At 43.0% G+C, this 17980-nt stretch overlaps 1 protein-coding gene across 1 annotated transcript in view; it reads right to left on the reverse strand.

The window, feature by feature from the left end:
• Positions 1-17980, reverse strand: part of VPS53 (VPS53 subunit of GARP complex) — a gene marked incomplete at both ends in the record, with an annotated part of 66197 nt that overhangs the window by 42235 nt on the left and 5982 nt on the right. Inside the window, 3 exons of the mRNA XM_082008568.1 lie at positions 2095-2214; positions 3376-3491; positions 3769-3855. Of these exons, the coding sequence (XP_081864694.1) occupies positions 2095-2214; positions 3376-3491; positions 3769-3855 (323 nt within the window). The remainder of the gene's footprint in view (positions 1-2094; positions 2215-3375; positions 3492-3768; positions 3856-17980) is intronic.

The following is a 17980-nucleotide window of genomic DNA, read 5'->3' on the forward strand; positions in this document are numbered from 1 at the left end:
GATGTTTCATGAATCACAACAGTATTTCCAAGCAAAGAGAGAGAAAAGTCAACTCCAAACTGGGGCCTAATATGTACACATGTAGTCAAACTCCAAAGCAGATACCACTGTGCCACAGACTGCCCTGCAGCAATTTGCTGCCTGGATGTCAAAGCAGTAAGGGGATCCCAGCAACACCCTGGGTGCAGCTCTCCTTTTGCCCCACAAGCAGTCGCTTCTATCACTACCAGATGGTGCAACTCTCCCTGCATAAACACTGGAAGGAAAACCCTGCCGAGGCAATTCTAAAAATAGGAGGAACAGACTTTCTTGAGCTTTTCAGATCCTTATCTTGAAGGGAGAATAAAACAAAAGTAGTTCTCCTCCATGTCCTTGCCAGTGTCTCTGGCGTGACTCGAAACCGCTGGGCCTTTTAGCAGCAGCATGAATAGTTTTCTATAATTATCAGCAGCTACAAAAGTATTAAATAATCATCCATCAGAAAGGGAAAACCAGTCAGAATTCTGGACCAAGGCTTAAATTATATTTGGCCTTAAAATGGCCAATGATGGCAGGTTTCTGCCTGAGGGCATCACCACTCTGGAAGAAAATGAAGCAAGCTATCTTTCTGAGCATGAGGTTGGAATAAACAGCTTAAAATCAGAAAAGCACTGACATATGTTTATATTTCCTTGATGTTCATGTTCATTTAAGGAAATGCTTATGGTCAAATGCTTTCTTAAAACAAGGCCCCCAACTCTCCCTCTAGATTTAGGGTGGATTTTTCTTTTGCTCTGTCTCATGGATTCCATCTGGGTTTTCTGGAAGAAGTATCTATACCATAAAGAAAGTCCAACAGATTTATACAAAAATATTACAAACAAATCATTCAAATACTGGCTCCATCACTGAACAGCACCGTCAGCCAGCTGCTGTCTTAGCAAGGGGAGTCACCAGAAAGATTAATTACTGTGCCTGGAAGGCTCCTTCAAGTACCTCTATAATGAGCAAAGTCATCTCAGGCATCAAGAGGATGGTGGTGATAGATTTGCAATCTTCACACTGGAAAGAAATGCTATCAGGTACGGTTGTATCATTAAGAAGGTTCACGCCTAACGTTAATAGGCTGTTTTCACCTCTGAACTATGCTCAGCACTACTACAGGCTGTTAAGCAAACATCATGTGTGTGATGTAAGAGAAATAAAGCCTGCTGTAAAGCAGGAAGAGTAGGTTTTGGCCAGGGACAGCAAGGGCCCCTAGAACAGGGAAGGCCTTGTTCCCTCGACATCCCGCTGTCACATCCAAAACAAAGCCAAGATCCTAGGAGATCTAGTGGCTTAGTCATCTGCTACTGCTGAGAATGGCAGGCACTTGCTGTTGGAGCTGCACCAAAACTCAACAGAATCTGTAACTCCACATTAGAAAATCAAGACTATACAAAAGCTCAGCATAAATGTTTAGAGCAGTCAGGTGTTCTGCATGCAATTTTGAGAAGATTTGCTACAAGCCTCAACTCTCAGCAGAACTGGGCAATGGGAGCAGATTTTGGCAGAAGGAACTTAAGGTGCTCAGAATACCCGAGTTTGGCAAATGCACAAAAAGAAATTCCTGCCTGCCTAGACCCTTGGGTAACTATGCAGTTTGACAGCAATTCAACAGCAGTAAGGTACATGTCTGGGCAGAAAGGGGCCCCAAACACCACTATGTTAATGCCTATATTTCTGCTTCACGCCAGGCTGCTGAACTGTATCACTGAGGTTAAGAAAGCAGGAGAAAGCATCACCTCAGGGTTCACCACAAACATCTGCACATGAAGATCACATAAAACAATTCGCACTTCCACAGGTTACTCTAGGTAATGTAAATTAAAAGCCAGTCAATGAGAAGCGCAGATCATTCATGAATTACATCCATACTGATTACTGTTATTTAACAGAATAGGCTGCTGAAGATTTGAGCAATTGTGTCCAATTTTAACCTGTTTGTTTTGGCTGGAAGGAAGCTCAAAGGACCATGTCTAGTCTTTATATCCTTGAGAAACTGATTCTGCCTAATGCATTTTCTACCCTTCCCTCCCAGCAGGCATGCAAGTGCTCAGGGTTTGATCATTTTACCTTTCAGAAAGCTGTCGAATCTGAGGAATCCCCATGTATTTGTTGAAGTGCTCCAACACATTCACAACACCTTGGAGAAGGTTGGCAACTTCCCCATATTGTCTCCGTCTGGTCATAGCCCTGTAGGGGAAATTAAAGATTTACAAAGGCAGGTTCGATGAAAAACCTGGGTGGTAATTCCACAGGTTACCTCATCCCCGCTGGGTCAGGCCGGTCCCTATTAACATTTATTTTTCTAAAATACACAACTCTTCATTAACATTCCAATGCAGCATTAAAATTTCACTTAACCAATGCTAAAATAAACCAATCCAGCACACATCTAACAATGCTTCAAAAAACATAAATGTCAAAAGCAACACTTGGCAAAGAACATGTAAACTACTGAATGCATCCGCTTCTCAGTATGGGTCCGGAGGTAGTAAATGTTATTTCACTATAATGACCTGAGTTAAGCCATTCGTCATCACATACAAAGTGTGAGTTAAAGCTTCACAGGGAGGAGAATCATTATGCTGAAAAGTTATTAGCCTTGACTTTTCTTTTAATAACTTTCACAGGGAACTGACAGAAAAAAAAAATCAAGTTTGTTTATTTTTATTTCATCCTTTAGGATCATTCCAATGGACACAGCAGCCTAAGTAAAATTTAATTCTGAACACTTAACAACCCAGTGTTCGTGCAGAATTTGCTACAATCCAAGAACAGGCTGTGTCTGGGTCTCAGAACTTCACAGATGCAATATGTAAAAGAACTGGATTTCCCTAGCTTGTGTGTTCCTCAAGCACATTAAAAGAAACCCACAAAGGATTATTAGAAACATCTAACCCCACCCACTTCATAGACAGTACAGGCTGTAAGGCTTCTTTGAACTCATCCTCAGAGCTAGAATAGACCTTTCCAAAAAAGACATCTCATTCAGTTTAAGACATGAGACTGATAAAAATCCCCCCAAAACCCTGAAGAACACATCCCTAATGAGGACACCTAAATGCACAGAGCGTCTTACTTTTTAATGAAGCCAGACTCATTCCTTATCACCAAGGACCAACACAGCAATTCAAGCAATTGATGCTGCAAACCCTTAAATATAGCAACATAGGTTGCAGGTCACTCAGAGCAGCACAGAAAAGATCTGCCAGCAAAAATCAAGACTGCAAACTACCAAGCAAACTTCCCTCCAGAAAAACAAGCAGCTCTTACAGACCTGTTCAGAGCATTGCACCAAACTTAAGAACCCAGCAGTGGCGTCACAGTACCACTACAAATCCACATACTTACTCCAGTGAATCCACACCCCCCGCCAGCATGTGCAGGTGATTGAGGGTGGTGATGGAGGTAGTCAGATGACGCTTGGCATGATCTAGCTGCTTGATATCCCGTGTGATTTCTTTAACCTAGTGAATGAAAAAACAAGAGTCTGGTCAAATATCAAGCCACAGCAACAAAATTTTAAGGAGATAAGAAGGGTTCTCTCCTCCCTTCGGGACTACAAGCATGTTGGCTCTACAGCCATGTTAACACAAGGAAAAGAGTACAAGTTCAACACATGCTTGACAGCAAATTACCAACCAGTCAGCAGGACCAAAGACAAAAATGCTCCCTTTTCATGAGAACTGGAAGCAAAGTCAGTGTCCCTTCCCCTTCAAAGGCTAGAAAGAAACTACCGCTCACCATTTGTTCAGATTTTTCAGCCTTGTCTTTAATATCCTTAATTTTACCAAAGAGCTGTTGAATGGCTTTCTGGGCTTCTTCTAGGGCCTGGAAAAGAAACAAGGTCAGAGTGGAAAGAAAACCTGCATTCAGTTTTCACCTTCTAAGAAATACACAGTTGTTCCCTCCAGTCCCTGGGCTGGGGCAGGGGAGGGGAGCTGTTTTCTTACAAAAAAAATACTGTCACATCAAAACTCAATGTACTGCTTTGGGATATTTAACCTGAGTGGACCAGGGTTTCAGTATCCATTTTACAATAATGCTCTGGCAAAATCTGACTGAGGTATTCTATGAAAGCACCTCTGTAGTAAGAACTATGCACAGGTTTAAGGCTACTGTAATAAATTTTGATGCAGTAAATGTGGGAAAAATATGTAGAACCTACTCCTGATCAATATGTATTTAGAGCAGGAAAATGAAACCTCCACAAAACCTCTATGCTCATGATTAATTCTAAAGAAAAAATACACAACATTACATACAGAACACTGAGTGCTTGCTTAAACCCCTCACTGAATTAGCAGGATGTTATCCTGTTGGAAAACATGATACATATTTTGCTGATTCCTTCAGGGCAGGCAGCTCAGCCTCCCACCCACGTGCAGGAGGAACGGCTCTTTCTAGGCACAGAAGAGAGAGCACAGGTTCCACAGGTAAAGAGGGTCAGCATGGGAAACAGACCTCGCCTGGATTTTTGTGCTATTTTACTGCAAGTTTCTTGGGGCATCTGTTCCCCTTTATACAACCATGGCGCATCCTGACCTCACACAACCAGTGTGAACTACACGTGGCTTCAATGAGTGAAGCCACATGTCCAAAATCACATGCCCAAAATCTGACTTCTGAAGTAATTCAACACATTTTGCCTTCCCAGACTGATAACATTTCCAGCTCCAGCTCCACTTTGTTTCCCACTGTTAAGTGGGCTTCTATCCCTCTGTTATTATACCCAGTCCCATGACCAAGGTTACAGTGCAAGCTACATGCTCCTTCAGCAAATAAATTTAACACATCTTCTCTTGGAAATGTATGAGCAAACTATCTGCCAGGAGCTTTTGCTGGAACATAGCTGCATTATAATAAAAGTATAAAAGTTGGAAACATTTTATAATTCATTTTCCAGAGGGGGGGAAAAAAGTCTCCTCTGAAATATTTTCTGAATCATGTGAAAGTTAACACTTTATCTATTAGTGTCACACAAGTATCGTATAGCATGTTCACTGAGGGAGATGAACACACAAATGTGCTGCAGGGACAACTATCAGAAATGAACACCACCACCTGCCTTCTCATCTGGCTCCAGCCTAACCACCTTTTAGAATAAAGTTTTCTCTTCCATCTAAAGGCATGTGGATGAAACACAAACTAAAGAACTGAAGAATGCTCCTTTCAACATATTTAACTATAGTCTCTGTACTCAGTCCCAGACCACGGCTTGCAGCACATTACTCAAGAGGGCTATTAAGCAAGCAGCAACTGTCCTGCATACTCTCAGATTTGAATAGGTCTGCAAAAAAAAAAAGTCAACCTGAAATTCTTCACACATGCCAACTGCTATGTTTCCCTTTGCTTCAGCACTAACGTTAAATGCTAACGTCTCTGCATGATCCCAGGGAAGTCAGAGCTGCTGAATTCTCCAGAAGAAGAGATGAAGATTTAGCCTGACAACAAAGATCCTCCAAAGAGAGATGTTATCCTCCTTTATACGCAAAGCCAGAGCAATCTCACAAAACTTACTCAATTGTTGGATCATCTCAAACCAACTTGGGATCTCATGCGTGCAGAACCACTGAGAGGCAAGGTACGGAGGATCAGCTGTAAGGGGCCCAGGGAGCTCCTACGTACCATGCAGTACAACAAAGCAATGCAGACATGCAGCAGGACCACCCCGAACTCCCAACTAGCCGTAAGCTTCTTAGACATGTCTCTGATCCCATTCCCTTCCCCTAGGACTATTTTTTCAGATGCAGGCTCGGACAACAGTCGCAGCAGCTCTCTTTAGCATGACTGCCAAGGTGAGGTCTAAGACCTCCGGCCATCCACTGCAACCCTTTCACTTGGGGCTGGCATCTCTAACCTGCTCTCCAAGGAAGAGAGCATCTCAGTTGCTATTTTAAGCATCAATACACAGCTCAAAGCCATTCTTGACAGCCTTCAGCAACCAAGTTCAGAGTAAACAATACCATGAGTGAGGATTTCCATCTCAGGTCTTACAGGTTTTACATTAAAATCCCTATCCACAAGGGGAAAACTGTCTTATCTGTTTTCCTCGGGAGATAGAGTATCATCTACTTGAATATAAGGACCTTTTCCAAAGTTACTGCCCATAATTTATCCTCAGATAATGGCCCAAACAAGGATTTCCAGCTGCCCACCTATCAGCAGTTTCTCTTTTGCTCACCATTAAGAAACCACACTCCATCTATTTCTCTAGCAGGTCATGGTGCTATTTAATAATATTGTGACAAAATCCAGCAGAGACTATTTACAGGAAACTGGTTTACACCTGAAGAACATGTTCCTGCTGCTCTGTGCTCGGTGGAAACCAGCACACACAGCAGTGGGCAAACTCTCCACCTAAAAACTGCCCCTGGAACACCAACCAAAGTAAAATGGGATTTTGTTCTCATACGCTTAAAACAGCCAAAAATAAGGTGAACTGGCGTCATCACCTGGTCCTGACACTTGTAGCTTATACCTCCTTACAGAGTCTGGAAAAACACAAATGAGACATGTGCTCTGCCCCCATCTGATGAATTAAAGCTGTGGTCTCCTGCTGCTGTGAAAAATAACATGGCAGGGATGTGGGGGAGAGACCAAACAGCAGCTGCCATTCTGTTCAAGTTCTGTATTGCATCTCTTGGAGAAGCGGATATGTTTCCATAACTGTTAAAAAAAAAAAAACAAACAACACAACCCAAGACACACACAGAACTCAGACTGAAGTAAATCAGAATTGCTCATAAACACTTGTTTCATTTCTTAAAACTTGCTTCCAAATATTTGCTTAGCCATTAAGACATAAATCTTTAGCTACTCTCCTAAAAGAGAGCTGCATAGTCCTCATTTGAGTCAGAACACACTAATTCATCAATGTGCTTGTTTTTTAGATAATTTACATTTAGAGATGAAAACATTTCTTCAAACATACATAAAATTTGCTGAAAGTAACATTGCATTAAAATCTATTTTTTTAAGGCGGGAGGCACTGTCAGGTAGATCTGATGGGAAGTTCAGAACCACACTGAAAGTGTTACTTCTTGCACAAAGCCGACAAACTTTCTTATGGTTCTTTTTAAAGAAACCAATGAAACCTTTTTGTCTGTAACATTCCAACTGCAGCATCTGAAAGTAAAATACTGCATGTAGAGGAAGGAAACAAAGAAAACTAACCAATAATGGAAACAACCTTTACCTTCCTGGTCACCATAAAGACAGAGTAAAGCAAAGAACAAACACGAGGAAATAGAAATCTCAATTTTAAGAAAACACCTCATATTTGATAAATGGTGTTCATTTTTAAGGGATAATAAACCAACATCTAGGGCATGAAAGTAGGTCTAACTGTTCAAGGTGTAGTATAGGTTTATTAATGTATCTAACAATTATTCTTTCACTTGTAACACAGTAGTGGGGAAACCACAGCCATGTTAAAGGCTACACTGTACGTCGGAGAGAATACATTTCCCTCCACACTCTGATCCTGTTAAGACAGTGAATTGTGAATTTTAAACGCATTTTCTTACTGCTTTTGTTATTATTTAATTAATAGATGGTTTATTTTGGACAGAAATTCTATAACCAAAACAGTATCAAGAGAATAGGAATTGCTCTTATTCCAGCATAACTGGTTTACACGATGAATGACATCCAGTAATCTTACAGCTGCCGGCTTGACGTAGGGTTCACCTTGCGTTACTAATTTATTGGTTTTCCTCGTCAGCGCGACTGGGAAACATGTAAATGTACGCACCTCCAAACAGCGTGCAAAAGTTAAGTTATTGTGTTTTCTTTCCGACAACAGCAGTTCATGTCAGGGGCAGAGGACCACGAATAAATAAAGAGACTGGATACATAATCTGTTGTGGTTATATGAAACAAGGATGTTGAAATTAAGGTTGCGATGTACTGGAAAAACACCGTATGACTCTAATCAACAACTGAGCCTGCAAGCCACAATTAACCCATCAGCATTATTTATTAAACTTTATGCAACCTCTGAGGTCCCTGAACACCAGGCACCAGCTGAGAAATATGCCACGGATAGGGCTTGACTGCCCGAGAGAGGCCGAGCCATCATCGGTCAGCAGTGTCTGAACCCCAGCCATGGCTACTTAGAGGCTTTTTCTGTAATGTTTGTCCCCGGGGTGCCCCAGCTGCTCTGACAGCAGTAAATTTAGCAAAGAGGGCAGGACCAGCAACAGAGCGAGAGACTCTAGACAGAGCGCTCAATACAAGACAGGCTTCGGCTACGTATCACCTTCCTCCTCCTCCGGTGTAGTGTGTCCGATCCCCCGCCCCGGCATGGGTTCAGGAGTGCGTCCCGGCTGCAGGAGGGAAGGGTGTGGTGGTAGGGTGCCTCTGTGGGGCACTGCCCAGCTCCAAGCGTAGCACTGGGGGAGGTACAGCCCCAGCGCCTGCAGAAGTGGAGACCCAAACCACAGTTCTTGGTGGGGAACACACAGGGGGATCTTCCAGTTTTAGAACATGATGTATTTTTAGCCATTCCTGTTTCTCAGACAGCCTGTATTTATGCAGCGGAAGCTCCCCTGCTCTTGTGTTAACAGCAGAGATGAAATGCAGGAGATGGAGAAGCCACACACGGGAGCTGGAAGAGCCAACTCCATAGTGCACTGCAAGACCCCAGGTAAGCTGGGCAGACAGTGTGCTACACAGATTTTAATCTAATTCTCCAGAGCTGGAGGGAAAAACATAGCGCTTGAATCAGCTACAGCTCTTCAGCCTCTTTCTCCTTGAGATGCAACAGGAAAAGAGTCCAAACACACCAGCATAAAACAATAGGGAATAAAGTTACACCATGAACCACTATGAAAAAGACTGCCTAAAAAATAGCTTTACTTGGCATTACCCCAAGCAACTTCTAAGGTCAGCCTGCACACCATCACTTGTGTCACCTTTTTACATGACATCTTCCAAGCAGCAAAAGGAGAAAAGAAAGCAACCCAAGTGAGAGGTGGGACGAGACCATATCTAATTCATTAGACTTTGATGTTATGCATCCTTTAAAAGGTTATGTTCCAATGATTTACAGTACCAGATTGACATTAACAAACACAAACCCAGCACTAGCAACAATACTCAAGCCAAAAAAAAAATTCAGTGAATTATAGTCAGTCTCTCCGAATCCCCATGGCTGCTGCAGATGGACAGAGCCTCCTCCTTCCCCCCTAGGTACGGAGCGCTCACATCTCTCCCATCAGGCAGCAGTGTCTAACCAGTTTCTAAACACCTCTTCATCCATCCTACCAGGAATCTTGTGCAAGCAAATACTGAAGTACTAGGAAATACGCAAACAGGAATTGAGGCCTGTGTGTTACTAAAAAATGTCGCTTAATTGGGGAAAAAGCAAATTTTCAGAGGAAGTTTGCTTGCTTGGGAAGCCCTGAGTTTGGGGACTAACTGAATTAACACTGTTCTGTCCCCAGTAATGGTTAAAATACCTTGATGGTTTCCACATGCTCACTGGTGTTGTGCTAGAAACGTGCTAGTTTTATTTTATTCTAGCCAATATATATTTCAATTGTATGTTACTGCTCCCATCAGAAAGCTGCCCTCTGCTAAGTATTTTATAGACACTTGACACAGCTGCCAAATTCACAGCATCCAAATGTATTTTTAATGTTACAAATTGGGCTGTGGTCAGGATGCTGAGAATTTAATGCTCCTGGATCAGTCCTCACTCTTGAATAGAGCGCGTTAATGCTTCTTTCATTTGCTGCCACACTTACAACTCAGATCAATGAAAATCTAGACCATGACTAAAAATAAGTTCCCATCCCCAGTTCTCCAAGGAGTCTCAACTGCAGAGATTTCAAAGAAACCCTTGCACACTGTGACCAGCCTAACATTTCTGCCACTAAAACCTCATAAAAATGAGTACCTCCAAATTGAGAAAGGGTGGAAATATACTTTGATTCTCAGCCTGATTTCATTTTAGAGAAAACTCTGAAGTTTTACAGCCAGGGATAAACCACTGCAGCTGAAGCTGAGAAGGCTTATCTGTCAGAGCAGGGCGACATTGCAGCGCAGCTGTGCCAGCTGATTTCCCTGAGGAGACAAACCTGAAGGGCTCATCACACTTGCTTTTGATTTTAGCAGATTTCTACCCTAGGAGTTCATCAAATACTACAGAACTACTACAATTGTCACTAAAGAATAGAGTTTTCTCTCATCAGCTCCAGTCCTAACCACTAAGGCAGCACAGGACACTTTAAATCAACAAAGCAGATTATATCCAACACTGCACCACGCTTAAAATTGTTACCATTACCCCTTCACTTAACCACCCAAATCATGCTTAGAAATCAAACCCCACATTCTGAATAGCTGCACAAACACCGACAGAGAGGGTGAAGTGAGAGGCGATTTCCAGGTTTGATGGTTGATACCTTGCAGCTTAACTCCCAAACTGCACCGCTGTGCTAGTCCAACACCCTTCTGAGCTGTCATTTTTTCTTGCATTGCCCAGCCCTGCACACTGGTGCCAGCACCATGAAGAAAGGTGGTGACATGCTGTAAGTGAAAGTGGTTTTAGTGGTCTTGCTCCGGTGAGTAATTTTACACAAGTGTTACAGTCATCCACCTGATTTGCACCAGAATGGCGTGGCCATTTAAACGTTGTGTGAGTTGCACAACCCTCTAGCAAAGCCTGTAGCTTCATCATGCTCAGACCTCACGGTGGGTTACTACACCTTCAGCATGCAGCTCTATGTTGGCAGATGAGCAGCCACAGCCTTCCCCACCACCCAGGCCTGCTCACCACGTTAAACACTATTATCACACAGGAAAAACCACCTCGTGCAGACACTTATTATTTCCCTTATCACTCTTTTTATTTCAGAATAGCAAAGCTGTGAGTCTCTGCCCTTCACATCATTTTTGTTTACACCCTGACTGCAGCTATTTACTGCACCTCCCTATGCCCACAACACACCTCGTCTTGCAGGGCCTCTCCTCCGGCACCGAATAACCAACTGCCCTTGGCTGCTGGAGGCAGTAACACACACCCACTCCTTCGCTCACCCTCCGCTCCAGCACTGAGCCGCCTGGGTTTTTTTTGATTGGGAGTGCTGCACACTAAATTTGCCTAGGAAAACTGTAAATGACTGTGGGATTCCAGTCAATTGGTCTGCTGACGAGCTTGCACACTGCAGGTGGCTTTTCGGTCATGTTTTGCAGTATCAGAGCCATGCTTGACTTCCGTGGGGTCAAGTTTAGCAACTTGAGTTGCAACAGATTTTTCAAGATTAATTCATGTTCAGGTTGAGACCTTAGAGGCAAAACATAGGTAAGGAGAATGGACAATCATACCATGAACTCTACAAGTAGGGATTTCTAAGTGGAAATGCTGACAGTTCACCTGCTGTAAGCAGAGAGGTAGCAGAGCTGGAATAAACATTACCACGCACCAAAACTGTGAGACAACAAAAAAGAGAGAGGAAGAAAAAAAAAAAAAAGATCCACAGTAAGAAAAAAAATCTCCTGCCTGTTGTCAGGATTTCTATACTCAGGCTGGGATTCTCGCTTTGCTGGCACCAAAACCAAACAGCACTGGCTGTGGAACAGCCCGGTCTTACTTTGCAGCTTGCATTGCCTTCAACACCACCAGCAAGAAAGCATGACTTTTGCCGGCACAAAACACGACCCAGTTTCCAACCTCAGGCTGCAGGACAGCAACAAGGTACATCCCCTGCCTTTCCATACAGAAGCACAAGGCAAGGTTCTGCCTTGAACCAGGCTTTGCAGCAGATGGCAAGTTATGCCTGACCTCTTCATACAGTTGCAGACGCCAGTTTTCATGGCCAGTAGCCAGAAGGATAATAAACGGCACTATTTCTTCCTGGCATGCCATTCACCTGAAACCCTTTTCAATAAACATGTTCTAGGCTAGAAAAAGCTCACTGTGTCTCTTAGATGGGAAGGACATTGTCCAACTGTCATAATTCACTAGGGAAATGACTCTAAATGCAACTCACTTTTGATTTATTTTGGCAGCTCAACTTCTGTTTATTATTCATTGGTTACAAAAGAATATTATGGGACTTTAATCACTCGACTGGAGTCTTACAGAATCTGTGACATGACCTTTTTTTTTTAATATATAAAATTACACAGCTTAAGACGCAATATTTAACCCTCATCTATTCACCATCTTAAAACTCATCAAAATCTAACACTATTCCTATTTCAGAATGACCCGTTCATCAAAAAAACAGGAGATAAATTTTAGTATGCAGGAGAGAATGAATATAATTGAAAGATGGCACCTACATCATCAGGCACATTTTGTGACACAAAAAAGCCCCCAAATATTTTATAGACTTAGCCTTAATTAGTTATTAAGAGCTTACAGTGGTTTTCCTCACCTGCTCTTAAGGCTCAGGCAAAGGCAGTCAATGCTGTCCCAGCAGCAGAGGCACAGCAACACCAACCACGTGAGCCAAACCTGGGCACTGCGGCCAAGGAAGCAGCGTGCAATTTGATGTCTGGAAGTGAGCATATATTTAAATAAATAAATAGATGAAACAAAAGTGCCTGTGGTAGGAGATCTGAAAGCACCGACTACCTTAGTTTAGCATGAAACACAACTGCGGTCAAAAAAGCCACCTCCACACAAACAGGTGGAGGTAAGAAGAGAGGCTGAAGCAATAGTGCTGCTTATTAAGCATGTTTATGCAAACAGCACACAAAATCACCTCCCTGCCTGCCAGGCTGACACTGCCTGTAATGCAGCACTCGCAGAGCTGACTCCAGTGACACCATCCGCCAGCTGCCCTGTAGTCCAGGACTCCGCTAGCTAAACAGGCACTCGAGTAGCCGGGATAACCCCATCGGCAGCGGAGTACCATACTCCCCACTGCTCTCTGCCACATGCAGCACCTGTGTCACTCTCTTCTGCTCACCATCCATCTTCATCTCTTTCTTCCTCCCTATATTGATTCTGCAAAGTTTTTCCTGATCTCTATTTTTTTTTTTTAAAAAAAAAAGGTATTTCCCATAATTTGTCAAACCTAATAACCTGCAGGCATTTTTCAGTGTCAGACACACCCTCCTCCTTCCACAGGTTTAAACACTGGCAGACACTGCAGCTCACACACAGGGCAGGCAGCCTGAGCCTCCCCACAGCTGCAGAGCTGAGACATTTATTTTTACATGCAACAAGAAAGGGCAGCAGTGGTTACCAAAGGATGGGATGGTTAATTGAACTGTTTACTGCTGTGCTGGTTCAGGCTGGGCAGCAAGAATATATTTGTATTCTTTCAGCACAGCAGCTGCCATCTCTTTTCTTGCACTGCCGTAGTTATGAAAAAAAAAAAAATTACTGTTCTCACAGAGCAAAGAAGAAGGAGCCAACCAAAGCAATCCAAGTTATCAACCAGTATCTTCAGCCATGAGAAACAATGGAAGGCTTTTCCCAGCCCAGACAGCAACCCTTTTCTCTTCTCGTTAACTCTTAACTTTGTTCTAGCACTAATTGAGCCAGACCCTAATATAGGAGGAGATACTAAGCAATAAACCAATCTTTTTTTAAAACACAGTCTTTACTCATTCAACTTCAGTCATTTATTTTATGCATGTGTGTGCACAGGGTAGGAAGAGAAAGATGGACCAGAGGTAACAGAAATGTTTTTTCTAGATTCAAACTATAAAGTCACAAATCTTGGCATTCCTCTTGAATTCTTGATTCCTTCAGAAACACATTTTGTATGAAGCTGCCTCACCTTTACTGACCAAGCACCCACATCTTGGTTGCACAGATGCTGTTAAGGGTTAAACTAGACTGCAAACACAGAGGCTACTTTATTACAAGGACAAAAGTCTGATAGGTGAAGCAGCTTCAGCCAAACAACCAGTAAAGGCATGTCAGCAACTGTCAAAAAAATTACAGCCAGTCCATGCAGAAGGTTTAGCAATAAACACAACTAAAGAGTGACAAACAAAAACGTACTGAGTGTGTTAAATGCTCAGTGGAAAAATCTATGGGAACTTTTTATACTACACCCTAGGGCAGAGAGGAAATTATGCCACAACTGGACTGCAGCTCTTAGCAAGGTCAGCCCAGACTCCAGTTCAGCAGCAGCTCTGAGAAAAACCTTACAGAGGAAAAATTGGATAGCACTGGCTCCCCAGAAACTGCAGGCGCAGCTTGAACCGTGTATTGTTACAACTGAACCTCAGCAGCTCCTGCATTCCCAGCCTCTCCCAAAGCATCTGAAATAGCCCAAGTCTGGGACTCCCAGGGAAAATTTTGTTACGCCCTGCAGAGGAATGTTCCACCCACGACTGTTGTTTCCTCCCATAAAAGGCTCATTAGTGAGATAATTTCTGAAGTTCATGGTATTGTCTACAGATTATACTGAAATATCGCACCAGGAAGGGGAAGCCAAATGAGCCAGACTATTTTAAGGCTTTTGCATTTGGAGGAAATTCTAGGGCAAAATTTCAAAAAGGCAGATGCTTTGAACTGGGAAATGTTATGCTTTGTGGAGAAGGGAGCATTCCTGTCTTTAAAGCTGCTTAAGTAACTCTTCTGGGGCCACATCTATTCAATCAACCTTATTTTTAGATTTAGAATCTGCTTTTTCAGACACCTAAATGCTATTTTATATAAACATGTGTATGTGATCAAGACTATTTGGGAAACAGTTTAAAAGTTAAAGACTGACTATAAAAAGCTACTCTTACATCCTTCTCATACCTATAATTCACCTCAAAGACCTGCTCAATCATCTCAGCACCCAGGTGGAACACAGAAGTGTTATCCCCATCATTACCACTGCCACATTACCAGCCAGATCGGACAGGAGAATTGATCACAGGGAGTACAGTGGCTGGATCTGCAATTAGGATTTTGAATTTGCTATCCCGAAGCTCTCCTTTTCCTTAAGGAGCATGGAGAGCACATTCCCATAGTTACATACTGCATATTCTCCAGTGGGTCTGACTGGGATTTAGATTGCTTTAAGTGGGATAATAACATGCAGCAGTCTTCAGACATGTCTCCACTGACAGCACTCCCTCACCATCAATGATCAGTAAAACATTACCCATAGACTCAAAACCAAGGCTGGGCTCCCCTCTCCTGGACGGCTGCAAAGGTGCAGCTCTCCACAAGTAAAGCACTGCTCCTCCACATGAGAGGGAAAGCTGCTTTGCTGGGCTCCATTAGTAAGTTACCCCTTCCCCAAAGGGAAAGCAAGCTGTTAAAGGCTAAATACCCTTAGTTTGTCTTCTAGGAACCTGCCTGGTATCACTGGTCTTCAAACACACTACCAAAAAAAGAGATTAGATAGGTTGATGACTAGGTCCCAGTGATTTGGGCAGCACTTGAACTAACAGCCTACACAAGATTCCCAACCCTTGGACAGCTAAGGCTGATGGGAGATTGAAAAGCCAAAGATGAGCTTCCTGAATCAGGTTCTGCACCCACGGCGCACGGTGCTCCCTCACCTCAAGGGCAGCAGGGATGGCAACCACTCATGTGTGCAGCTCTGCCGCCCTACGCAAACCTGAGGTAGGCAGGGCACAGCAGGGGCTCACCAGGGAACTCCCTCCTGGCTTGCTTTGACTTAAACAAGAACATTTTTTCCTTCTACCACTGCATCTGAGGTTTATGTTTCCTTTGGAAGGAAGTCAGAGATTGAAAGGATGTTTATGAATACTATTATTTACCCTCTAGAGAAGAACGACTCCTCTAGCTCAGATACCACGCAATCAGGCAATTCTGGCAAACGCTGATAACTGTTTGTATCATGAGTTGTTAGGACAGAATGTGACTGAAGGAAAGAGGCTTTTGCAAAACACCTCCCAGGTCCAATCTTGCTATAAATACACAGGATCCTGAGCTCCCAACTGAAATTCAAGCAGCTACAACATCAGAGTTCATGTGCATTTTTATTTACAGCACACACTTTCAAGGACATGATAGGTTCCACTGGGTCCCAGTGTGTCAATGGGTGGAAGTAAGTCAAAAGACAGGAATGGCTTTTTCAAAAGCTAGTCTGCTGCAAGTACTGCGTACTGCAGGCTACAAACATCCCATATGGTAAGAACGCATTAAGTGGGAAAAGGTAGCTGAAGGTTAAAGCAGTAAAGGAGCATCAGCAAGCTTAAGAAACTGAAGGTATCTTAAACTTTTTGCTGTGGCTGGGTTTAAGCTTTGTTTCAAATCTATTGCAAAAGCTGGGTGCCAACTGTTTCTTTATTAATCAAGGGTGATTTGTAGTTGTGGTTCCTATGATAAAATGCAGTAACAACTTCATCCTGGGCTTCCTAAGGGAGAGGTTCACAGGATTATACTATCTACCCACGCTTCAATCAAATTTTGCAGGGAAATATCAGTCTTGAGGATACAAATTTCCTACAAATTTAGTAAGAATAGATAGGTAGAAGAAAGAACCTAACTATATCATGGGACCAAACTACAAACTGCTACCAGAAAAGGTAAATAAGGAAAGAAGCCCCTTTCGGTAGCACTGACTCCCCTCCTAACAGAACACTGACTTGTCCTAAAGGCAACTTACTTTCAGTTGCTCCAAAACAATTTCTTACCATACACTGGAAAATGAAATGCTTCCTCTCTAAGTGGGAAAAACCAGGCCTTTTGCTCTATAAAAACTTAACATTTCTAAGTGTCCTTGACTCCACTGAAAATATGCTGGTAAAACAAAGGTACTCTTCAGCACAGGAATAGGCGGCTGAAGCTGAAAAGCAAGATTTTCGCCCTCACAATTGCGTATCAACAGGGTTGTCATGTGAAAAAGGCTGCCTCGCTCCCCCAGCTAGTATGCAGGATACACTACTCAAAGAAAGTATTGCAGGGAGTGACAGAAACACCAAACGTTCCTTCTAGGTTTCCTCTGTCTGATTCTGGAGAGACAAATATAAAATTCCATCTCAAACCGAAATACAATCCAGGCATTTCCCAGCACTGCAAGATGACCTCCTCCACCGCGGGTCCCTCCGACCAGCTAGCATGCAAAGCCTATGCTTGCTGATGCTCCTTTACTGCTTTAAACTTCAAGACCCAGCCAAGTCCTGCCACTCTAACAGTCAGGTTCCAGCAATTCACATATGAAATGCACATATCAGTGTGAAATGGTGGAATTTGATTAGAAATGCGCAAAGAAAAAGCTCGCAGTATTTCAGATTCAAACAATTTTTCTTACCAGAGAACTGACACTTGCAGTAACTGAATGGTTTCAGTAATTGTTAGGGTCTCTTGAAGTAAGAAACAACCATTATGCTTCTGGGACACTGTCTGGCCTTAACTCATGCAGTCTGGGCACCTTCTGGCTCCAGTGTCTTTCCTAAAATTTGCTTCTAAATTGCAGAGGAGCAAAGTGAGGGGAAAATGGGAACATCCACAGCTAAATATAGGAATATTTGTGATTAACTGCAGCTCCAGGCCACTTGAAAGATACCCTGCACAGACACACCACATACACATGCATGTTTGAAGGTCTTTACTTGGACAGACGTTTAATTGATTCCTTTGCAGCCAAACTAAATGAAGGGCTGCACAGACAGATCTGCCTCCCGAGTACTTTGGAGCAGGATACTGTCCAAGGCCGTCTGCATGTGCTTTGGAGAACTTCAAAGGGATTAAAGAGTGAGAAAGCAGAGACATAAGCCAAACCTCTAAACAAAGCTTGCCGAATCTCCATAGCACAGAGATTCTTTTGTTATTCTGCAAGCACAGCTGACTGCGGCACTGTTTTTGTTCATCTCTCACCACGTTCATCCTTTGGATCTGCAGGCTCTGAGGTAGTCTGGACAATTCTCACCCACAGCTCTTCTCAATCCTACTTTTTTGTGGTCTTCTCTGAATTTGTCACTTCAAATGGGTCCAAAAGGCTACAACAGCACCAGCTTTCCAATCATACCCAAACTCTCCAAGTATTGCACTAGTTTCTACTCCCTCCCCAATTTC

The sequence above is a fragment of the Phaethon aethereus genome, assembly GCF_964289735.1.
Source record: "Phaethon aethereus genome assembly, chromosome: 19".
Taxonomy (NCBI): Eukaryota; Metazoa; Chordata; class Aves; order Phaethontiformes; family Phaethontidae; genus Phaethon; species Phaethon aethereus.